The 23459-nt window shown below is 51.4% G+C and overlaps 5 protein-coding genes across 5 annotated transcripts; 2 read left to right on the top strand and 3 right to left on the bottom strand.

Annotated features, from left to right (window-relative positions):
- Positions 1-722: 722 nt before the first annotated feature.
- On the bottom strand, positions 723-4250 carry CTHT_0054090 (transcription factor regA-like protein; the record flags this gene model as incomplete). The annotated part of the gene is made up of 10 exons (XM_006695681.1): positions 723-832; positions 891-1591; positions 1645-1769; positions 1827-1846; positions 1906-2020; positions 2077-2108; positions 2169-3202; positions 3426-3523; positions 3635-3663; positions 3746-4250. 10 exons carry the CDS (start codon positions 4248-4250, stop codon positions 723-725), a joined length of 2769 nt encoding a protein of 922 aa, XP_006695744.1.
- A 2312-nt stretch (positions 4251-6562) lies between these two features.
- On the top strand, positions 6563-8717 carry CTHT_0054080 (uncharacterized protein; the record flags this gene model as incomplete). Its single annotated transcript, XM_006695680.1, has 9 exons — positions 6563-6635; positions 6714-6738; positions 6793-6824; positions 6884-7140; positions 7196-7292; positions 7357-7465; positions 7538-8001; positions 8070-8270; positions 8398-8717. 9 exons carry the CDS (start codon positions 6563-6565, stop codon positions 8715-8717), a joined length of 1578 nt encoding a protein of 525 aa, XP_006695743.1.
- A 2433-nt stretch (positions 8718-11150) lies between these two features.
- Positions 11151-12956, top strand: CTHT_0054070 (uncharacterized protein; the record flags this gene model as incomplete). Its single annotated transcript, XM_006695679.1, has 2 exons — positions 11151-11459; positions 11517-12956. The coding sequence occupies 2 exons, from the start codon at positions 11151-11153 to the stop codon at positions 12954-12956; spliced, it is 1749 nt and encodes a 582-aa protein (XP_006695742.1).
- A 640-nt stretch (positions 12957-13596) lies between these two features.
- On the bottom strand, positions 13597-19619 carry CTHT_0054060 (mannosyl-oligosaccharide 1,2-alpha-mannosidase-like protein; the record flags this gene model as incomplete). Its single annotated transcript, XM_006695678.1, has 8 exons — positions 13597-14782; positions 14867-15076; positions 15150-15357; positions 15432-16030; positions 16130-16209; positions 16457-16514; positions 17341-18694; positions 18776-19619. 8 exons carry the CDS (start codon positions 19617-19619, stop codon positions 13597-13599), a joined length of 4539 nt encoding a protein of 1512 aa, XP_006695741.1.
- Positions 19620-21645: 2026 nt separating this feature from the next.
- On the bottom strand, positions 21646-22319 carry CTHT_0054050 (U2 small nuclear ribonucleoprotein B'-like protein; the record flags this gene model as incomplete). Its single annotated transcript, XM_006695677.1, has 2 exons — positions 21646-21966; positions 22035-22319. 2 exons carry the CDS (start codon positions 22317-22319, stop codon positions 21646-21648), a joined length of 606 nt encoding a protein of 201 aa, XP_006695740.1.
- Between the last annotated feature and the right edge of the window lie 1140 nt (positions 22320-23459).

The following is a 23459-nucleotide window of genomic DNA, read 5'->3' as shown; positions in this document are numbered from 1 at the left end:
GCCCCCCCCCACCCCAAAAAAAAAAGGATGGTAATGAGATGATACGGACTTAGAAATATCAAAGCCATTTGTTTTATAGAGTATGCGCCTTCATCTTCCAGCCTCCATCTGCCCTGCCCCAGTCATATCTGTCAGAGGCTCAGAACTCATGCAGGTACCCGTTGGTCCCACGATTACAGACATCATTGCCGCGGGCGGGAGAGTCACAGCAAGTGTGGGAGTGGTTGATCCTGGTACATTTCTAGAAGCAGAAGCAGCCATTGCCACCACACGAGCAGCTTCCTCCAGCTGTTTGAGCACAACAACGATGTTCTCGCTCAGGGGCGGCAGGCTCTCCCATACGCCGATGAAATTAGCCTTGATGATCTCTTGCACGACAGCCATGCAAGAACGTGGATCATCCAGTGGACAACAAACAATCTCCATGGTGTTGCTGGTTCCGTAGCAACTGCATTGCTGACAATTCCCACCACTACATTGACAGCCCGATGCCTGAGCAGTATCCATCCCGTTACTGGCAGCGAGTGAGGGGTTGTGGTCGGTGTTGCTGACGCCGTTCACGGTATGATGATGGCTCTGGCTGGAGTTAGCCTGAGAATTTAGGTGGCTTATACCCCTGATAGCAGGCCGGCCTTGACCATGTTCCATCCAGGTCTGTATGCGTGAGGTCTCGTCCTCTCCATCTACCAGCACGACTGGCAAATCCGTGTTCTTCGAAGCGGTCACTGACCCGAGCTGGAAAACTCCTCCCCTATTTTGTTGATGTTCTTGCCGCCGATCAGTCTGTGGCTCCTGTTCTTGCGAGACTCCTTCCATGGCATCACCTGCTCCGCTAAAGTTTGGGTTCATAACCCCTGATGCCCTCATGATTACCCCCCATGTCCACGCACATAAAGCTGCATGGTGTACAGCAATCACCGAGAATTCTTTCAGATGACCCTTGGGGAACGATCTGGCATGGCGCAGGATTTGGCCTGCATGCCACAGTGCGCGGCGCGCATCCGGGCTAACTGCCCACCGCTGTAAGGAAGGGTACACTATTCGGGCTTGTTCTTCACCCTCCTTGCCAGTGAACAGCTGCAGGTCGAGGATGGAGACGTAGAGGTTCATAAGGATCAAGTGAAATAAGAGCATGATCTCTTGGGTTGCCTCTTGCCAGCCGCGAATAAGATCGTGGAAATTGCTGAGCGCCTTTTGGAGATCTTCACGGCGGGCTTCCAATAGAGGGTTGGGAGGCGGGGGATTTGCTGAACAGGATGGTCTTTGAATAGAGTACATCTGGCGGTACTCCCATATCAGAGTCCAGAATCCATGCAGGTAAATTGAAAGGGAGAATTGGACGTCAAGAAGCCGACGGTTTGCCGAAAGGAGACTTATATCACGGAAGAGGTCGCCGAGAGAGGGGAGTCTCTTGCTGTTGTCTGAGAAGCCAGCTTGCAGGTAACACGCTTTGAACTCTTCTGCACTTCGCGCGAACCACAACTGTGTGGAGCAGGGCAGCGGCAAGGTGAGTTCTGCGTATGACATGTTCATGTTGTTGAATTGTGTCATTGAGATTTGCGCGTCCCGGAGATATGTGTGGAAGGAAAGCCTGAAACGTTGTCAGGGAGCGCCGAGGGACATATCGGCAAGTAAAGGACATACCTTTTCCAAGACTCGTACTGACACCATGCTTTCCACTTGTCTTCCAGGATTTTGCCTTCATCTGTGGGGTAGATGGTGATCTGTTGGTAGGCGGATCTTGCAAATTTGCCTCGGTAGCGCATCATCTGTCATGAGTTAGCGCGCATAGGTAGCTTTGGTACTGGTACGTCTAGTTCGCTTACGGTGATAGCAATTGGGAAATCTAAGATATCTTGCGTCAACTCGCTGTATGGACCGGAAGGGATCGCAAAAGACACTTACGGCACTCGGCAATCTCCATTTTTCTCCGGTTACCACTATAGAGACCAACGTCCCAAATCATAACTAGAGCCTGAACTTTACCCAGGTCGGCAATACTCCTGTTGTTCTCTTCAAACTATTCGCTGTTAGTGGCCACGAAGTGAGGAACGTCGAAGTGTTAATAAACAAAACGATGGCACTTGCCCTCTCGGGGATAGCAACACCTGTCGTAGAAACCGTCAGCTATACTTCAAGAATCCAGATCAATGATGACATATACATACGAACTGCCTCCTGGAGCGCCAAGCCAAAGCGCCTGAGTGGAAGAACAGGAGTTAACAGGGCGCCAGCAGCAGCAGCAATAGCAAGCCACTCGGGGTACTGAGAGTTTAAATAGAGTGAAGCGTAATGAATCCAGGAGGAAGTTTGGCATAGATGCGCAGCAAGAAAGACGTTGATCCATGAGTCCATGGCGTCAGTCGAAGGAAACGAGGATGCTACTCGGTTGATTGTTGCGTTGTCGCGCAAGGTGCCCAAGACGATAGCGAGAATCTTATCCCGCGATGAGCCCTGAAGTACGTCCTTAGTCACTCGGTCCACCGGCATCGGATTCGCCTCAAGCTGGACACCCTGTGCATCATGGGAGGATAGAGGGAGGTTTGACTGCTCGGTATAGCGACTGTCTGTCTTTTCTGGAATCCACCTCCACGGAGACTCGGTCCAAAGCTTGCACAAAGCAGCACGCATGGCGGTTATAGATGGTGGATTGTCAGCCCCATCTGCCTGGTCTGCTGCAGTGCGAGATGCATCGATGTTCCAGTGACTCAAAGGATCAAAGTTGAAGTCGTTGAAGTCCGCAAAGTTGGTGTCATCGTAGAAGTCAAGAACGGCGGATGCCTGGACGTCGACAAGCTTGGTAGAAGCATCACCATAAGACGACCGATATAGGATATCACGGATGAAATCGGGAAAGCCAGGCTTGGTGTGTTCATCGTGAGCGGGGCCTAGATAGGCCGCAGTATATGGACCAAAATCGGAGCTCGTCTGATCCAAGGAAGCTGCTGGAGTAGGAATTTGGGACTCCTCCTTGTACAGGGACGGGACAGTACCCGCGAGCTCCTGGCTACTGCTTGATCCTGGGCTTTCCTCTGTCTTTAATTCCAGCGTTACCTGGTAAGCGCTGGAGGCGTTGGACGAGGAAGGGACAGAATCCTCTGGGTGGACATGGGACCTGTTTACCGGCATATGATGCAGATGCAGCGCATCTTCGGACAGAGAAACCTCGCAACGCAGGCCGCGTGTTTTGCAGCGTGTGCATCTGTGAGCTGTCAGCATAAGGCAAACCAGAGATGGGGTCAGGGGTAGACATGCGGTTTGGTCTCTTCGCATTTCACCCGGGCTTTCGCACAGGGCTGACATGCCTTGCCAACACGGCTCGCAGTTGGCATGAGGTTGGTACGCCTTTTCTTCCCACTAGTGTCATCGTGGTTGGCACGATGACGCTTCAGGAGATCAATCCGAGCAAAGCCCTTGGAGCAGACCTGTTAAAGGTGTTAGCCCCTAGACCTTGGCCCAAGCGTGAGGAGAAACCCGCATCACACGTGAAGCGCTTCCCGAGCGTGTGGGCAGCTATGTGTCTCTGTTTCAGACGCGGTTAGCAATAAAAGTCAGACAACTAAGTCATTGTGATCATGAAGAGAGAAGCAAAGGGGAGGAGAGGGGGGGGGGGACATGGGCGGTTGGTGCACACCTGGAGATGCTCAGGGCGCGAGTAGCGGCCTGTTGTGACAAGATCCAGTCAGCAATGGCCCCAGGGGAGAAGAGTAAAGTACCCATGCAAGCACAAAGAGGGCAGATGTACGTAGACAGTCGGCACATTGGTACAACGGCTTGCCCTTGGCATGGCTGCCGGCACTGGTAGATGCATTGTGGCCATTGGAGCCAAGCCGCGTCGGGGGTGATGAGGCCGGGTCATTCGAAGGAACAGGAGGAAGGGAAGGCACAGAAGACGCGGGAGAGACGGAAGGGACTGATGAAACTGGAGGTACTGAAGGGGACGGAAGCGTGAGAACGAGCGGAAGTCCAGATGTGTCAGAGGCCTCAGAGGTCCTGAACGGGCTGTGATTGACGATAGGCGTGGTGAGAGCGGCGTTGGTGTTCGCGACCGGGGCAGAAGTGAACGATGGCAATGATGACAGCGGTGCCACCGACGGCAATCCTGGGTGTCCTGGAAGCGGTGCTGATGGCGCCGCTGGCTGTGCTACTGACGCGGATGACGGTACGGATGGAACCTGCTGGACCTGAGAGATGGTAGGAGTTGGCGGTGCTGGGTCAGAATTGATGAGATACCCAATGGGACCGGCCATTCTTGAACTGGACCTGACGTTCGGATCAAGCTGGCTTGGGGTTGGAATCTCAATGTTCTCAATACTTGATAGTGATTGACCGTTTTGACGTGCCGCGCGACCCCAGATCGGCAGTCTGAGTGTAATGTCGTACTCCGTTTCGATCTCCAGTCAATGTCGTTCACACTTGAGTTTTCCTTGATTTTTACCCTGACTGATTTTCCTTTGGTTTGCACAATTATCAACCCGGAAACCCTTCAATGGCTGTCGTGTGAGCACCCATGAGCATCACCGATCGCCGTCACCGCGGATGGACGCGCGGCAGCCCCCGGCCAGTCCCCGCTTGGCGCTTGGCGCTTGGCGCCTTGTCAGGTTTCATTCTATGGCACAGACACATATGCGGCCCACTGTCCTCTGGGAGACCAAGACTCCGATCAGGAACCAGTGGGGCAAGGGACCGGCATCTCTCCACCTTATAGGCTACTTATGTGAAATTTGCATCATGTACTGTGTATGCCAAGACCAACACACTGTGCTGCCTGTAAGTTCATGGCCGGGCACCGCAAGGTTGTGAGGGCCTGGGCTGCAGGAAATGATCTTTCTAGGGATATCACGACAGCTGAGAATGTCCAGAACAGATCTGATCCAAGGCGAAGAGCTTCCTTAGCGACAAGGCTCAGCAGTCTGCATTCAAATCATTCACTGGAATGCTTCAACTGTTGTCGCGACCATGTACGGAATTCAAGGCATCAGATTGCCCACCCCGTTGATCCTCTCCCGCAGATCGCCATTAAAATGACATGCAAATCTGATATCGCTGCATCTGGCTCTTCAATATTTCTTCCCTAGGGTCAAATCCCGCCTTTACTTTATCCTTTACCCACTACAGGATAAAGAGGGACCTGATATGGCCATTATGACGTCCTTTCACTCTACCTTTGCTGCAAGAGATCTCTGGCCTGGTGTTTCTTTGAAAGTTGTTTCCATACGAGTCGCAAAGTAAATGTCTTGATCACAATGTTTAGCATGACCAAACAGCCACTATTTGAAGGATGCCCCAAGTTTCTTGCAGACTTTGCTGCCGTGGCAGAGCCTTAGCAGTGGGTGACTACGTAAGCTCTAAGACTCGAAGAAGAATGCCAGTGTTGGGGAAGTCCGAAGAGTGTGCAAATAATAAAGAGCCATCAGCAGGAGACGACGCGCGGCCCAAGCTCCTCATGTAAAATAGATAGCTTATCTGCTCGCGTGCAGCACCTTTCTATGTAGCCTCCCGCCGCCATCCATTGAGCATAGAGGGACGTCTCTTCCAAAACCACAGCGGATGGCTGTTAATCGTGATTGATAGTGCTAAGCGCAACTTCCTTCCACTTGATATTGCTTGCGGCTTAGGATTAGAATAGCGTCAGAGAGCCCCTGCAGCCACCTCATCTCTATACTGTCCAGCAACGCTGGCCAATGCCGCGAAGGGAAGTGAAATAGTTAAACGGGCCGTAACCTCATACCGGGTTCAACGATCCGAAGTAACTTCAATAACAATTAGCCGGTGTTATCTGTTCGCTTGTGATTAAATTTCCATATCCAACCTAAGATGGATTATCTTAGATCATATATGTTTTCCAGGCATCGGGGCGAGAGATATCCTCGTTATTTGGTATAATTCAGTGGTTATACCAAGGCCTGTTGTGGCACTCTTTGGCACTTTATCTAATTTGCACTGCTTAGTCAAGCAGCCCTTTCTGTCAGAGGCAACATAGGTAGTTCACGCAATGTAACGGGGCCTACTTTCTTGACTGTCAGATCCACTGCGACTAGGATAAGTTGTCAGGGCACCTTCGCCGTTGTGTTACCGAGAGAAAGGGGGCTTCCAAACAGCACTGAATTGAAACATTGCCCATGTTACCATTAAGAAAAAAACGAGGAGGTTACCTAGATAGTATAGCACAATTCCATCTTGGTTCTGTCACATCTAACGCTCTCATCTATTCGAAGGCTATTATCGACTAGATCTCATAGATGAAGAGAATATGGTAAGCATAGGCCTCCTGGTCCAGTAATCCCCAAATTGTAACTTCCTATCATCTAAACATAGTAATTGTTGTCTGATAAATAGGGACATGGTTATCAAAGCTCCCAAATTAAAAGAGTAACCACAAACTTGCCAAACTTGACAGCCAGGGCCCTCCTAAATCTATAAAGCCAACTGTTTCCAAGAAGCCCTTCATTTCACATTTTCATCTCCAGAGTTACATTCTCACCATATCGAAAGGATTGCCTAACCTTATCTAACCTCTGGTTTGGATTCCAATATTTGGTCTATTCCCGAGTACAACATTATGGCACTACAAATGCAAAACTCGAAGACATGGAAGATAGATGACAACGTTCATGCAGATGATCTCAAAACAGGTCGCAAAAGAACACTGGGAAACGTTCGCCTTCGTGACCACAGAACGAATGAGATCATTCTAATTCCAACACCTTCAGCTGATCCTAATGATCCTCTCAACTGGTGTGTTTGTCCTTGTCATATATTCCCCAGGGAGTAACCACTAACAAGTAACAGGCCACAATGGTACAAGCACTACATGGCAACTGGTTGGTAAAAAAAAAAGGAAAAGACAGAGATATTGAGCCACTAACATCTGCCGGGACAGTTATCTCCATCGCCATGATGATGTGTAACTTTCTTGCCGCTGGCCCATTTATTGCTATGGTGAACATAACCATGGACTTCTTCCCAGGAGCGCATCCTGCAAAGAATCCACGTCTGTTCGGCTCGTCAGTAGCCAAAGTCGCCTATTTCTTTACTACAACTGCGCTCTTACAAGGAGTTGGTAATTTTATTTGGGTGCCTGTTGCGAACAAATATGGTCGGCGGCCGATTTATGTTCTCAGCTATCTGATCTACTTTGTAGGTATATACTTGATCCCACGATTGCTATGGAACACATGTTGATAGATATTAGGCAACTGCCATCTGGCTAAGTTTCGAGCACAGTTATGGGGGTTTCCTTGCTGGACGTATCCTGATGGGATTTGGGGCTGGCGCTGCCGAGACAGTTGGTACGACCACGCATTCACGTTGTTAGGATGTAGCAGAGATCACTAACTCCCAATCTGCAAACAGCGCCGATAACGATTGCCGACATCTATTTTCTTCACGAGCGTGGCACAGTCATGGCATTCTATAGCTCTTTTCTTTCTGTTGGAGCTGCCGTCGGCTTGGTTATCTCTGGGTAGAACCCCTTGTCCACTACCCCGGGTTTAACATATCCAATGCTGATGAGACCTTCGTCATATTGACATAGGTTGATCACGATCCACCACCACTGGCGTGTTATCTTCCAAGTTGCGTCAGCTCTGATTGGGCTTGTTCATCTCTTTGCCATCTTCGCCTTTCCAGAGACTGCCTATACTCGGAACAGTTCTCTTGGCGAGAGCAAGACTGACTCCTCAGCTGGATCGGGTTCTTCCTCTGACGCCACCTCCTCCTCAGAGAAAGTCGAGAAGAACTTTGCTTTGTCAGATCCTAAAAAAGATGCTGAGAAGGCCACTACCTCTAGTCATATTCCTCCCAAAAATACCTATCTCCAGACCCTCAAGGTTTTCCATGGCACTTTCACGAGCGAAAGTCTGGCCAAGCTTGTGCTACGGCCGTTGGGGCTGATTTGCTTGCCACCCGTGCTGTGGGTGGCATTGGTCGAAGCCGCAACGATCGGTTTTTTGGTAGCTATGACATCGAATGTCGAAGTTGCTTTCGAGAGAACTTACCGTATGTGCTCTCAAGTCTTTCCGCTAATCTGCATAATCATGGCTGATTCCTAACCAAGAACAATCCAGATTTTGAATCTTACCAAGTCGGACTTTGTTTTGTCGCGGCCATCATTGGCTCGCTTGTTGGCATTCCTGTAGGCGGCAAGTTTGGTGACAAGGTGGCGGACTGGTTTACCCGGCGCAATGAGGGCATCCGTAACCCTGAAATGCGGCTCCCAGCCATGATCCCGGCCATGATCACCGCACCGTTGGGACTCGTCTTGTTCGGTGCAGGTGTACATCACAAGATACATTGGATGCTATCTACTGTTGGCATTGCGTTGTGTAGGTCCCCTTTTCTTGTCCTCCATTTTCTGAAAATTCTTAAGGAATCTTGGTCCTGACAACAAAAAAGTGAACTTCGCCATCGTTCAAGGCACAAATATCGCCCTTGTGTATGTGATTGATGCTTATCGGCCCGTTGCCGGCGAGGTGACACTGGCTGTCATGGGCTTCAAATCTTTATTTGGCTTCTTGCTGTCCTTCTACACCAATACTTGGGTCACTCAATCAGGATATCTCAACGCATATGGTACCATGGGTGCCATTTCGGCCGCTGTATTGCTCTGTTGGATTCCCTTGTACATCTGGGGCAAACAGGTGCGCCACGCCACCTGGCACTGGAGGATCGTGAGGTATGTGGACTGGTCTGACGATCGCGAGGTAGGAGAGTGAGATGGTTGGCGTCGTGCCTTTGTGAGAGACGATTCATAGCTAGAGAGGGTGCTCTTCAGCTTGTGCGTTTTTATAGTTACGGCAGGGGATCTTAGCGAACGATTTCTCGGTTTATAGCAGGTTTGAGGTTGATTTTGGAATGAACTTCGATATTGTCAAACACCTCAGAGAAGTAGTATGTTTTGCAAGAGCACGATGCAATTTCATCAAGTTTTTATCTGTCCAGCACCGGGTACATGCGTGGTTGTGACGATAGAAAAAAAATGATTAGATAAGTTCCGGATTAGTCGACCTGTGTGTGAGTTGATAAGGGGAGATGTTGCAAGCCACTGTATGTGTCATGATTCATGAGGGTATGAGTTGTCAGCGGCCTGTTTTAGGGTCTGTTGGCGTTTTGTTTAAGGTCATTGTCACGGAAGATCTGAAGATGATACTGGCAGAACAAGAGGACAATCAGGCTATCGCTCCAAAAAAAAAAATTTCAGGAGTAAGACAACGTCAAAGAATAAGATAATGATGTTTGCATAATGAATTGTCCTAAGTGTCATTGGAGACCTAACTTTTCTGACCAGGCTCGACGACAGGAATGAGTACTTGCTCTTTATCAAAAGATGCCAGGTTCTTGATATATTAGCATTTCCAACATACTAAGCCACAACAGAGGCAGGCTAACAGCAATCAGCCAAAGACAAAATACAAAATTCAGCAAATTTGATTACCCGGACGGGCAAGGCTCAGTCAATTGGGGTGAGTTGGTCCAGAAAAGTGGCTTTTGACCCAGCTGTAATGAGATCGGCTGCACAGCGCCTATATACTTGATTACAGGTCATGGTTCACCTGAAGCTTGTGTTTGATGACTTAGAGACGGAAGGCGTCTTGATATTTTGGTAGTCTTGCTGTATTGTTGGTTAGGTGGTTAGGATCTGAGGGTCTTCTAGTCGTCTGGAAGAGAGAGGTATCCTTTACAACTTGGGACATGGAGAACAGTGTTAGTGGCAGTATCACATGCTTCAAACCGAGGTGCATGTTATTCTCCGGTGTAGTGTAAGACCCGATCCCAACTACATATGTCGTGCTACTACGAGATAATCGAGTGACAGATGATCTGGTGTAGGATCGGTCGCTGGAGGAAGAGCACCGCATCAAGTTGCATGGGTTGAGGCGCCGAGGAAGATTGCAATCCCCTGTATGATGTACTAGTACATCTGGAGTGTGCAAGTCGCGCGCCGATCCTACATAAGCTGAACTATTTTTTCAACGTGGGAAGCAAGTTTTTGAGATTTTTGGTGAGCCTCGAGAAACAATCTCTCAACAACAAAATAGTCATCCACACAGTTGTTGGCCGCGCTAGACGTTGGAGGGCCATGGGGTGCACAACGCTCTTGAGGCAGGTTCACGCATGGAAGCCAAGTCACGCTAGCCTGTTAGCGTTAGCATATATTTTGAGCATGGCAGCCGACCCCTGCAGCCATGCTTGGTCGGTGGGGCTTGCGCGCACCCTGAAACAAAACGTTCGCGGGGCTCTGGTCCGCAATGGACGACACAGCTCCATAGCGCAAATCAGCGGGTGTGGCTTGCGGCAGCGCTCAGGGACTGGAATGGCGAAAAGGTAGAAGAAAGGCCACGGCTGGTACCGATTGTGAATAAGCAAATACATAGAAGTGTAGGTTTACCTTGTCGGCTTGTTGCTTTGAGTGAAAAGTCGATCATTTTTTGTTTTGCCCAAATTTTGCTCGGCATTGAGTGTTGGAAGCATGTGGGGTTGGGGTGTAACTGTCGGTCTTGATAGCGAGCTACGGCCTGATACCGGTAGCTCTGTATACAGATAGGGTGAGTCTAAAACAGCCGTGCATTCCTGGGCTCAATGTTCTGGTCAGGCCAGGCTAGTGAGTATATTGGTGCATCCTTTCTGTGCGCATGTCGCCTTGCATAAGACATCCTAGTTTGTTTGTAAATAATAACACGCCGGCAGCACGAGGGGCCCGCCAAGCTACTGGTACCGTGTAAGTACAAAGATGGAGACCGCGTTGCCCCCCTGGGCCCCTTCCCCAGGCCCCATGCATGCATCATTCTGCGTCCTCCTTCCTCTGAGATCCCGGGCCTTCCATTCATTTTCCTTTTCGTTTTTCCCCCCTTTCTCTCCAAGGGCCCAGACCCCGCTTTCTTTTCTTTTCCTGGGACTCGCTTCCTTTTACGCGACCTCTTGACTCTCGACTTTGCGCCTGTTGTTCCCCAATCCTAAGCAGCGCACTCTGCTCCCCGTTCTGACCTAGACGTCACATCCGGATCGCTGTCAATCTCTTCCCTCCCTCTCCCCCCCCCCCAAAATCGGCACCTGTTGCTGTTTTGGCAACGCCCATCTGCTAAGTACAAGTAATTCGTATCTATTTACGGTCTGCCAGATATCGACTCGCCTCTCAGGCTCTCCACGACATGGCGCTGCAGGCGGTTTACAAGAAGTTCCTCGCTGCGCCGAACACGTCGGCTCTTGCAGACGACGCGTCGCTGCACTATGTGACCACCACTACCAGCATCGTCGGCGCCACAGAAATTATCAAGCACCTCTCTACTGTGCGCAACAGGATCAACAAGAAGAAGGAGGATGCTCTCTCTGCGGTAGAGGGCGGCAATGTGCTCGTATTTGAGGCCGAGACTATCCTCGAGTTTGTCAGCAGCGGCGGTCCCTATCTCCCGGGCATGGACGATAACTTCCTTGCCGACCGTGTCGTCACACTTCCCATTGTAGGTTTTCTTTGATAGGCCACTTCGTCGACTCTTTGGCTGACGCTGCCGCCTTAGATCCACATTGTGACGTTCAACAGCGATGGCAAGATTACTCAGATTCGCCAAAGCTGGGACCAGGGCTGTCTGCTCAAGCAGGTTGAAGTTATAGGCCGTTCTGGCGCAAACTGGCCTATTCGCGACGCCAAGGAACAGATCAACCTGATCACAAAATGCGTTCAAGGCCAAGGCGCCGCTGCCGCTGCCACCCAAACTCTGCCTACTCGCTCGCGTGGTGGCTCAACCAATGCCATGCGCGACCCTCATGCGACTCTGGAGCTGTTTGCGCCGCGCGAGGAGTTGGAGAGCACTCCTGCTACCGTCGTCTCTCCTTACGCGGGCCGTAGGCCCCGCCAGCGCTCCTTCACCGAGATTCTCGGGGATGAGCCCCAGGACCCCGAGTCTCCCACCGACGGTCGCAATCGCTCTGAGTCCCCAAGCAAGGCCAGTGTTTCGCGTACGAGGCCCCGTCAGCGCTCTTTCACTGAAATCCTGGGTGATGAGCCCGTCGACGAGCCCGGTTCGCCTAGTGAGGGCCGTGGTCGTTCGCACTCACCTGGCAAGGTCATCGCCCCTAAGGTCGGCGCTGGCAAGAACTTCCAGCCCCAGCGCATCTTCGATGAGGAAGTCGCTGATGACACCCCTGAGACGCATGAGAGGAAGCCGTCGGCCGGCCGGTTTGTGCGCCCGGATCCTAAGAAATACGAGCACTTCGACTTCGACGACGGTTCCGAGACCCCTGCACCACCAGCCCCGAAGCCGGCAACGGGCAAGAAGACGGTGCATGAGAGCTCGTGGTCCTTTGAGGATTTCACAACTCCCCAAAAGCCCATTGCCATGAAGGGCGGTCACCGTGCCCGCGACATCCGTCACTGGGGCCCCGATAACGAGCTACTTCCCAATACCCCTAACCCGAATGCTCCAGTGCCCAAACCCCGGCGTGATAACGAGGCTCACTTCGAGTTTGTTGATGATGGGGAGCAGACGGAGGAGCAGAGATCTCGCCCGACTCGTAGCAGCGTTCACAGCAAGCATCTGTTCGAGAACCGACTGCCCATCACAGATGACGCTAAAGATGATGTCCCTGAGAAGCCTTCGGTCAAAGTCGCCAACGCAAAGGACCGTCTGAAGGACTTTGGTGCTCACTTTGATTTGACCGATAGCTCGCCGCACCACAACGGCACTTCCGAGCCTGCTAAGGTTCCTGAGCACCGCAAGAAGGCGGTGTCCATGATCCAGCCCAGCTGGGCGCCCCATGATGAGTCTCCGCAAAAGGAAAATAGCAAGCCTGGAGGCAGGCTCGGCCCTGACGAGCACCGTATCGCCATTGGCGGCGATGGCATGGGTGGCAAGAAGGGTTCCAGTCGCGCCTGGTTTACCGGCGAGGATGAAGAGCCTGCTCCGGTGAAGAAGAGTCGTGGTCCCCCGGCCAAGTCGGATAATTTTTGGGACTTTTAAATCGTACCTATGCATTTCAGTAGGAATATCGCACCAGAGACGAGGCGTTTGACGATTGGTTGCTGCCTTCAGGATTGACGAGAACACGTATGCTAGGGAGATACCTTTGCCATGAGGATTTGCGCTTATCCTCATTTCACCTTTAAAAGACGGTGAAATGTTGTAAGCATCAACTGTTGTTTCAGTATTGAGCTAACCTTTTACGGAGTTGCGTGTGAGGGTGATTAGGATCGATGCAGGCATACCCTGAATGTTTGTTTGGACTTTGTTTACGACTAGTAGCTGATCAATATGATGAGCTTCTTCTACCTTCCATAATATCCCGTTTGTGTAATAATGTGTTTTAACATATCGACCCAAAGCTCGCGTTTGTCCGAATAGAAACATGCACGGAGAGTATGTGCTTTCAAATTGATGATACTTCATTATGGTCATAGAACACCGGGTATCTACAGGAAGCAATCTCTCAACATAACAGTCCCTAGAACAATGATATCGTTCTAGCACGCAAAGACGAGCCAACTAATGAACCTCAGACCTCGAGTCCAACGACTTGAATCGTATCAACCACAAAGAAAAGTTACAGCTCCACAATTTACCCCGCCTTGCATGATAGAAGAATAGCAACGATATGCAAAGATTAACATAGAAACTTGTAAACCTTCTTCCACGTAGGCCAGGCCCTCCTTTCAGCTCGCTCATGGGCGATCAGAATCGGCAGCTTAAAGTCCCGTCTTCCCGTCTCGATGTCGATATCCTCAATCTTGACAATACTCGTGCGATACCACAACTTATACCCAAGATAAAACGCCCCGACAATCGGCGCGCACAAGTACTGCAAAAAGAAGTTCTGAACAACCTCCGACGCCGACATGCCCGCCTGTTCCCCTACGCCCGCCGTTGCTGCTTGCATAATGCCCTTGTCAGCCGTACTCAGAACCGCTTGTCCCGGCTTTTTCACGACTGTCCCATCACTCGTAATGGGCCATGCGGCGATCCAGAACTGTGCGACCAGTACCAGCACGTTCAGGAGCAGGCCGACCCATGATCCGATCACGCCGACTTGCGATACAAATGCCAAATCGCTTAGCTTCTTCTTATGATAAGCCCATGCCTTGCGGAAACGGATGTGGGCCAGACAAATTGAGCCCCAGGTGAAGATGGAAGAGAGAGCGGAGACGGCTAGAAGCCAGTCAAGCACGTCGGCCTGGCGAGGAGGCAGGCCCGCGGCCAGATATCCCAGTAACCCCACGGCACCAGCAACGAAGATGGCCACTAAGGGCCGGCCGCGGCGGTCGACATAACCTAGAATGCGAGGCGCCTGACCCTGATCGGCAAGGGCAGCCAGCGTTCGGGAGGACCCGAAGACAGCGGAGTTGCCAACAGAAAGGACAGCGACGAGAATGACGGAGTTCATAACCGCAGGGAGGACTGTAATACCCGCCGATTCGATGGCAATGACAAAAGGGGATGCCGAGGAGTATGAGTTGTCGCCGGAGCCGGAGGATAGCGGGTTGGAAGAGTGGAGTAAGCGAGGGTGATTGTAGGGTACAAGCAGGCCAATTAAGGTGAGAGAGACGACATAGAAAAGAGTGATACGCCAAAAAACTTGTTTAATTGCCGTAGGGAGAGATTTACGAGGGTTGACGGCCTCGGCAGCGGCCAGGCCGACGAGCTCTGTTCCGGTAAAGGCGAAGGCAGCAGTGACAAAGACGGCACACAAACCTTTGAAGCCGTTGTGGAAGGCACCAGGGTCGCGCCAATAAGTACCACCAATGTAGCCGGAGGTAGGCGTGCCGCCGATGTTGATGACAATACCAAGAAGTCTGCATAGGAGGAGTAAGCAAAAGGATGATGTCGCCCGGGCGGGGGGGGGGGGATGCGCGAACAAGGGGTAAAGCAAAACTTACATGAAACCTATAACTGCTGTGATTTTGACCAAGGCAAATGTGAACTCGGCTTCGCCATAGATCTTAACGCCGAAGAGGTTGATGATCAGAATTGCGAGAAGGAATATTGTGATGAAGACGGAGCGAGGGATATCACTATTCCAGTAGCCAACTGTAATAGATGCAGCGATGATTTCAAGGGGCAGCACCGTGAGCCATTGTAACGCGTAGCTAAAACAAAATGGTCAACCGTCTTAGTTTTTACGGGTGACGTTAGGGCTGAAGGTCAAGGGGCAAAACTCACTTCCATCCCATGGCAAACCCCCAGGCAGGGTCGAGAAAACGAGTAGAATAGGCTGAGAATGAGCCAGCAACCGGGAAGGTGACGGCCAGTTCACCCAAGGCCTGGATAGTACAGTAGAGCATGACCCCGACGAAGCCATAGGCGATCAGGAGTGAAGCCGGACCGCCTGTGCTGAGCGACTTCCCCGAGGCAACGAAGAGTCCAGTGCCTTGTCACCGAGAATGTCAGAATGCCATTCTCATTCCATTCAATAACCATTATATGACGATGAGAGTAACTCACCAATACTTCCGCCGATGGCGATCATCTGCATATGTCTGCCCTTCAGCTCCCTCGACAGCAGCGTGTTGGCCGTGTTTACATTGGCCGCATGCAAGTCGAAGTAGTAACGTCGTCTCCTCTCCCCAGAATCCTCGGCATCGCAGTACTCGTCTTCCTCATCTGTCGCAGCGTGCGCTACAAAGTCAGGAGGAGCGATCCTCCGGCCGGGGTCCCGACGAAAGGAGTCGAGCCATCGTCGAAAAGGACTCTCTTTCTCCTGGACTGACTTGAACTGGTAGCTCTGGCGGTAGGACTGACGGCGGAAGTGTTGATAGCTTTGGCTAGTGTTGTCAGGATCGTAAATGGGATAGCTTGTGCCTAGCACAACGCCGCTAGTCGCACTATCATGGCGAATGCTTGTGCTTGTACTGCCAGGCCAAGAGTCCTTCTTCTTTTTATTGTTGGAGCTTCTTGAGGGAGCAGGAGACGTGCCTGTCTCCCGGCCCTGGTTCATGTTGGCCATCTCGACGTTGTTGGATGTAGGCATCGTTTCATCATCAATTGGCTGCGAGATGAAGGTAGAGGCGGCGTAGATTGGGAAGATGCAACGATTAAAGGAGCTTAGAGCGTCAAGCACGTTAGATAAGGCAAAATGAAGAAGGGTAAGACGGCAGAGCTCTGGAGCTGATAGGGACGGTCCAAACTCGGCCGTTGCTCACTCACGCGAGTCCAGATTCCGTTCAGGCCGACGGTCTTGGGGCTTGATTGGACCCTGGATGCCGGCGATGTGCTGTAGGCACTATGACAAGCATGAAAGACTCACGGATTGTCGATCTTCACTCTCCAACCATCCAATGATCCAAGATCCACTCAGGCCGCCATGAGGCTGGAAGTGGATGTCGGCAAGACGGATGCTTCCTCAGGTACGTCCTAGTCTCTCTTATGGATTAGGACTTGCGCGAAAGTCTAGCCCAAACCACGCGCTGTCGTTGTGCTAGGCACACGCACTCGGAGCGCACTCCAGGAACCGCACATGCATGTCTGACCTCGGCCCAGGCGTTGGGTTTCGGGGATTCGGCCAGGTTGCTTTGGCAGATAAGGGGACTGTTTAGTGCACACAGTAACGAGGGCTGGGGAGATTAGAGAGATATCAAATCATCAGAACCCAGAATCCAGAGCGCCTCTCGCAACTGTTCGGAGGGCGGAGCCCTGATAAAAAAGCGGCTCAGCTTGCTGCTTGGCTGCGGCCAAGTCCAGCTGAGCCTGCGTGTAGGTCCATACCTATGTAGGTAGGGTTAGGTCGCATTGATCCGACCAGTCGTTACAAACAGAACAGTCAGCCTTAAAAAGGAAGAGGAGAACGGCTGCTTGGGGCCCAGAGCTCCGCTGCGACCCCCCAAACTTGTGAGGGCTGCGTGGGCACAGTGAGCGGGTGCCTTATCCGCCCCGGTTATCAAACGGCAACCACCGCGGGCGGGGACAGGGCCCCGCTTTGCTACCGGTGGGCCGGCCAACAGAACTTATGTAGGCATATTTATAACCCTAACCCTGCACGGAAAGGTTCGTTCCTATCAATTCAGTCGTCCTTGTTCAATTTGTAGCAGCGATATAGATGCTGTCGTTGGCTATACTCAATTCCCCAGTACTAGGTAGGATGATATCGACGTTTCTTCATGGCATGTACAGAAAGAGGGAGTTACAGTCGTTGTCTATCGTGTCATCAAACCCTTCAACAATCAAGTTTTTATCTTCCACTCTGGCATCATATCAAGATCGAATTATCTTCCCATCAGCATCCCTTGGCTTTCTCGTCCAACCTGTCGAGAAGAGTGGACCCATATCAAAGCGAGGAAGTGGATGTGCTTCGGTGTTGAACACAATTTTATCCAACGGCAGCAAATCGTTTGGCGAAAAGAGCAGGTAGAAGTACTTAAGTGTCTCGGCGAGCCAGAAGCTCTCCATGTTGTCACGCATCGTGGGTGGGATGACGTTGGCGTTGGACAGGCTGGTGAAGCCACCGCTGTCTTCGACAGCTGTGTAATTTATGAAACTCTTGAAGATTTCCCAGCCCCACTCGCGGTACTTGACATCACCCGTGATGCGCCACATGTAAAACAGGCTCTCGACCGTTTCTGGGCGCTGCAGATTGTGGCTGTCGTACTGCTTGACTGAGAAATCCTTGCGCCATTCAGCATCAGGGGACGGATCAAGGTCCTCTGGAGGGTTGTGCGGCGCCGACTCTGGGAGCGGCGGGTTATCAATGTTGAAGTACGTGATCTCGGCTGCCAGTCCCGTTGCCATATACTTGTACATGCCCCAACACGTCAGCATCAGCTCGCGTGCCAGCTGGATATCGGCCTCATTCTGTTGTGTCCACGTGGGCAACTTTCTAGCTTCCTTCAGTGGCAGCCCACCCGTAGCGGCCAGCGCGATGGTGCCTGGCATGAAGCAGACTAAGTGATCCATCTTGGGAGACAAGTCTCCGGTCAGTCCACTCGGTCTTTCGCCAATGATCGTAAACCGGGACGGACGCGTGTATGTGACCAGGTGTTTGCGAACTCCTTGCAATGCTTCCTGCCACATGTCCAAGTACACCTTCTCCTGCTTGTTGGTTTGCAAGTACTGCTTGATCAAGTATTCATAATACGAGTCGCCGCGACTGCCGAGTCGGATATTTTGCGTATGGAACTTGCCAGTCGTGGGGAAAATGTAGATGGGAACAAGTCCGTCCTTGGCTCCATTGTCATCAACCACCTGCATGACCTTCTCTACCTTGTCCCAGAACTCTTTCTCGCCTGTCAGCTTGGCAAGATACTTGAACTCAAGCTGGAGGGTTGTTGTCTCAGCCGTTGACGATGCACCCATGTCGGCGTGCGACGGAATCCCCTCCATCTTTCCAAGGTTAACACTGGCGTATGGAATGCCCGACTTCGAGGAAAAACCTGCCATCAACCTATCTGCTAGGTCTTTGGCCTTCTCGAGGTACAGATCCTCTCCGGGGGCTCCGGGGTCATCGTCAGCCAAGGGCGCCATTTCGGGGTACGTCGTCGAGAGGTAGTGAGCTGACAGCAGGCCGCCGAGCATACGGATTGTCGTCTCAAATACGTTAACATCTTGGTCCTGGTCCCATGTGTGAGATTTGGCCAGCCATTCGCGTGCATGAGTGAGCTGCTTGGTCATGTTCATTAACATGAGCGTGTCGAGAGAGTCGATGATAATCCAGCCCAAGCCTTTAGGCGCCATTTGCTTCCCCGTCTTGGAGATTGGATGAAACTCGTCATAGCCTGCCCGCCGGAAAACCCCCAAGATAACCATTGTCAGCAAAGTCAAGGCATGAAAGGGTCACATCACCGGGTGCAACTTACCCCAGGCATATCTCTCATATGCAGCCCAACTGAGTTCCATTGCCTCCACAACTCGCTCCCTCCTTCTCAGCCAATCTACCTTTTTGTCTCTTTTTCCGTTGCTCCCTTCTTGTGCTAACCAGTTCCATCTGTTGGTAATTGACACCACACCTCCGTCCTCCTGGCTAGAAAATATCCCCATCCACCACAGCAATAACCCCAGGATCAAGAGCAACAGTAAACTTGTCCTCTTCCGCCTGTACGCGGGCCGCCATCTCCCGCCCGAGCTGGGAGGGTATGCGTACGGTTTGTCCTTGTACATGGGCAATGTGCTGGAAGATGAGTGGGAGGAAAGTAGATTCTGAACACCTCCAAGAACTCCAGAGGCGGTGTTTCGTTGGCGGGATGCGGACTTTGCGACCCAGTAACGGTCCTCGAACTCGCGTTGGGGGCTGGAAAAAGAGGGCATATTGCGCGGTATGGAGAACGACATATTGTCGCCGGTCAGACTTGGCTGGTCTTTATGTTTGGCTATGTTGGAAGTATAGGGCTGTGAGTGCTGGTGTGTTGGCTCCTCAGCTGAGGTTATAGCGTGGTGATTCTGCTTTCGGGTGCCTTTCTCTTCGTCCGCGAGCTTCTTCTGAGCAACAGCGTCAGGAGAAAGCGCCTGCTGGGCCGAATGGACGACGTCAGCGGCGGCGTTCTGGGTCGCGGTGGCAGCGGCACGCAGGACGTGATGCAGGGCAGAGACAGGGGCTCTGTCGGCAGCAGAAAGTCTGCTGTTGCGCCGCGGCTTCCAGGAGGAAATAGCAGGAGTCTGGCTGAAGGTATTGTTGCGGATATTGAACGGGTCCCGAACGTTCATTGGATTAGGCACGCAAGCAGCAGGCAATGCATGGTGGCGCCAATGGCAGCCAGAAGTAGAAGAGACGAAGAGGAATGAAGATGCAAACGACCCAAGTTAGAGATGCGACACCGTCACGTTGATACCAATTCAACGGGTCCAAGATATACAAAAATAAATCTCTTGGGGTGAGTCCTGAAGAAAAAAACAGTATGTGAGCAACCTCCAGGCCAGCAGGTTTGGCTATCAGATGAAGGCGAAGCTAGCAGTCTGCCTGGCCCCTGCGATCAGGACGAGTGTTTCCTGTCGTCGACTCGTCGCTAAAGACACGATTCATCAAGGTCCAACTACCCAAATGGAAACCCTGCGTTTCCACAGCGGCTTTCACGTGTGTGGGGTCCATACCTGGTGTATGGCTTGGCATTTAAACGGCAGCGAAGAACCCTCTCCGAGTGCCAGTCCGATGAGAAAAAACAAAGGTATATAATACTCCAGGGTTGTTTGAGAACACAGCATTTGTCTCTCGATTTAAACCCGTGTTCGTGGACATATGGAAGTCAGAGAGGGCTTTGGTGTTGTTCACTACCAAGTAGGAGACACAAACCTTGCCTGAACCCTGGGCATACTGGTTGTGGGGCATGACTGGACTTCATCTTTATCGGTTATCACCCCACATCTCTTTGGAATCTATGGATCCATGGACTGTAGCCCTGCGGCAGGCTTCCGTTTGCTCAACCTCCATCTCGTCAGAAACCAACAGGACACAAGTCGAGGCCTTATGTCCACAAACAAAACAAAAATAAACCAACATCGTGAATACTTACGATGTATGGCATCTAATAACTAGGGTTTTGTATGATAATGATAATAATAAGTTGCACGGACACTGACCCGACATCTCATTAGACTGCTGGCTCTGCTCATCGCAACTCTAACCATACAAACCGATTCCAAGTGCAAACCAATACTACCTACACAAAACCATGAATGCCACTCACATCTCTCGTTCATCTGACTTCAAAGACTATCCCTTCTTAAATGGCGATGAATTTGCCGAAGTCTGTCATTACCTGGAATCGCGGTACTGCCGGGCTAAACTCGGCCCTGTCAGGAGGAAATGGAAATTGCGTGTCTGCCGAGCTCTTAACACCCATTTCTCACTTGGCCAGGAGTACACTACATTTGTTCAGATTATTCGTCCGCTGGAAGGAGAGTTAGATGACGGTGACCTGTCCAGATTCCTCGACAACTTTTCCTTTGATGAAGACAATCTCAATGATAGAGAGATGATAGAGGCTGAAGAAGCAGACCAGGTAAGGACCTAATAGTCAAGTATCAAAGTACCAGTAGTATCTCACAGTATGTTGCTGCAACCTAGGATGTTCTGCCCAAATCAACGGCACCATTAAGCCAATCCGTCAGCAGTGGCTACGTCAAGTACGAGATCCACCTGCATCCAACATACCAGGTGCCTTGTCTATGGTTTAGCCTGCACGACCTGCCTGTGGACGAATCGCCGCTGCATATCGACACAGTCTTTCGGAGACTCGTGCCAGACCAGTACAAGGCCGGCTTGCGTAATGCAGGACAAATTGGTGGCATCTCCGTCGACGTATGTTGTCTGCTGTCCCTTTTATTTTTTTCTCTTTCCTTTCTCTCCGGAATGTTTCATTTTGGAGTTAACCGGGCTGTTCCTTTGTTGCCAAACCTTGTCTTGAGGTCGAGACTAACACAAACCGTTCTGCTTCTGCCCGTTGTCTCTTATCTGCAGCATCACCCAGTTACTGGCGTTCCATCCTTCTTTATCCATCCCTGTCTCCTCGGCGAGCAGATGTCGAGATTCGACTGTTCCAAAGAGAATTATTTGATGGTCTGGCTCGGCCTAGTTGGCGGTTGCGTTGGGCTATGGGTACCGCCGGAATTGGCGCTCGAGTCGTAGCCTGTAGAAAAGCGAACTTTGCCAAATGGGAGAAGACACAGAAAAACGGGAAGGTGGACGTGCGCACATTACATTAAACATACAGATGTTGGTTGGTATGGGGTATCATTAATCCTCGTCACTCTCCTCCTCCATGGCAACATCTTGGTCACTCTCCTCTTCGAGCTCCTCCTCTCTCGGCCTCTTGACGCCACGAGTTTCAGTAGCCCCAACGTCTGGCATGGGTTGGTCGCCACCACCTGGCGGCTTGGGAGGAAGGCTGCTGGATTTTGCAGGAGCTGTTACAGAGCCGGGCTGGCCCGGTACTGGCGCATTGAAGATGCTGTGCTGCAAGTCTGTGACTTCGACTTCCTTAGCCGCTGTTGGAGGTTTGAAGGTGCCGTCAAGCTTGGCGATAATGTGGGACTTTCCTTTCGCATAGGAGATTTTCTGGCATCGAATTAGCGACCTGTCCACGACGCGACGCAAATACCAGTTGCCAGGCAAGGGGCTCTCACCATCGGGCGGCCCAAGAACTCGAAGCCATCGAGTGCCCTCATTGCCATAGTCGCTGTTTGAATGTCCTTATAAACGATATGCGCCTGGCCACGCATCTTCATTGTCTTGAGCGCTACGACGTCCAGCACGGAGCCATAGGTAGAAAAGAGCATGTAAAGCGCGGTTCGTAGATCCTCTTTTTGGATCTTAGCGGAAGGCAGATTTGTGACGTAGAGGGTTTGATTGGGCGGGATCGCCGCGACCTTCGCGGGGAGGTTTGGAGGAGGAGCACCGCGTGTCGACATTGTCGTGCGTTCCCTTTGAACCAGTTCGATACACGTGGGCAGAGTTGACACAACCACTGTTGTTCAGGGACAACGTCGAAAAAGCGATTGCAGGGGAGAAGTGTGTCGTGTGGCGCGCGGGCGCGTGAATTGGCGTGGTTAGTGGCAGGCTGGTCCAGGCAAAGATCCAGCTAAAAAATCGGTGATGCCCATGACAGCTTGGATCGAGGTGTCCCAGCAAGCACGCGTAAGGTTATTTTGGTCTTCTAGCCAATCAAACACTCCCATTTCCCACCAAAGCTCCTAGACAGCGGGCGCGCACGAGCCACAACCACTTCCAAGTCCTTTGACACTCTCCCAGAAGTATGAACATTTATGCTTGAGTTGCACTATTTCCGTTCTTGTATGCAAATGAAGCGCGGGCAAAATCACAATATTTTTCTCATGCTGTTTCATAGTATCTCATGCTCAACCGACCTTTTTGTCACATTTGTCGTGCCTCTTTTATCTGAAGCTTACCGTTTCCTCGACATACGTACTGTGGTTTTCGGAGAACGTAGTTATGAGAAAACCAGCTGTTGTGTCCGCTTCTCCCATGGGACCGGTCACTTCTAGTCTAATCCAGTTGGCTTTTATCAAGGTTAAGTTCTTCCGTGAATTCGCAATTGCACTCTCTGGCTTTGGCTTGCTGGTACCTGTGCTACTGGATATCCGCTAAATATTCTTGAGCACTCTGCCCCGTAATCGCTCGATCCTCCTCGGTCACCTCTTGTCTGGGCGCCCATGTTGCGTCTGCCCCATCCTTATTACCGTCTTCCTGGCCTAGGCCTTTCTCTGGACGGGTATTGGAAGAATGACCCAACCTATTAGCCGGCGTGTCACTTGGCTGCCCTATTTCTGGTGTCTGGATTGAGCTGTTGACTTCTATCACCAGGTTGTCTAGTGTTTTGGTAGTTCCCGTCACAATTGTTCCAGGTAATCCCGAAGTCTTACACTTGCCTAGAGGTTCTATAGGAGTATTCCGGGTAAGCGACTCGAGATGATGGACCTTCCTTTCTAGCATGTTGACCTTGAGCTCAGCGCAAGAATTTCATCTTTGTCAATCGAATCAAGGTCTCCTTTTGCATCACTTATTATCAAAGCCGTGAAGTCGTGGACTTG

This window comes from Thermochaetoides thermophila (assembly GCF_000221225.1).
Source record: "Thermochaetoides thermophila DSM 1495 unplaced genomic scaffold scf7180000011820, whole genome shotgun sequence".
Taxonomy (NCBI): Eukaryota; Fungi; Ascomycota; class Sordariomycetes; order Sordariales; family Chaetomiaceae; genus Thermochaetoides; species Thermochaetoides thermophila.
Note: the sequence above shows the minus strand (reverse complement) of the source record. Positions and strands in the feature narration are given on the sequence as shown.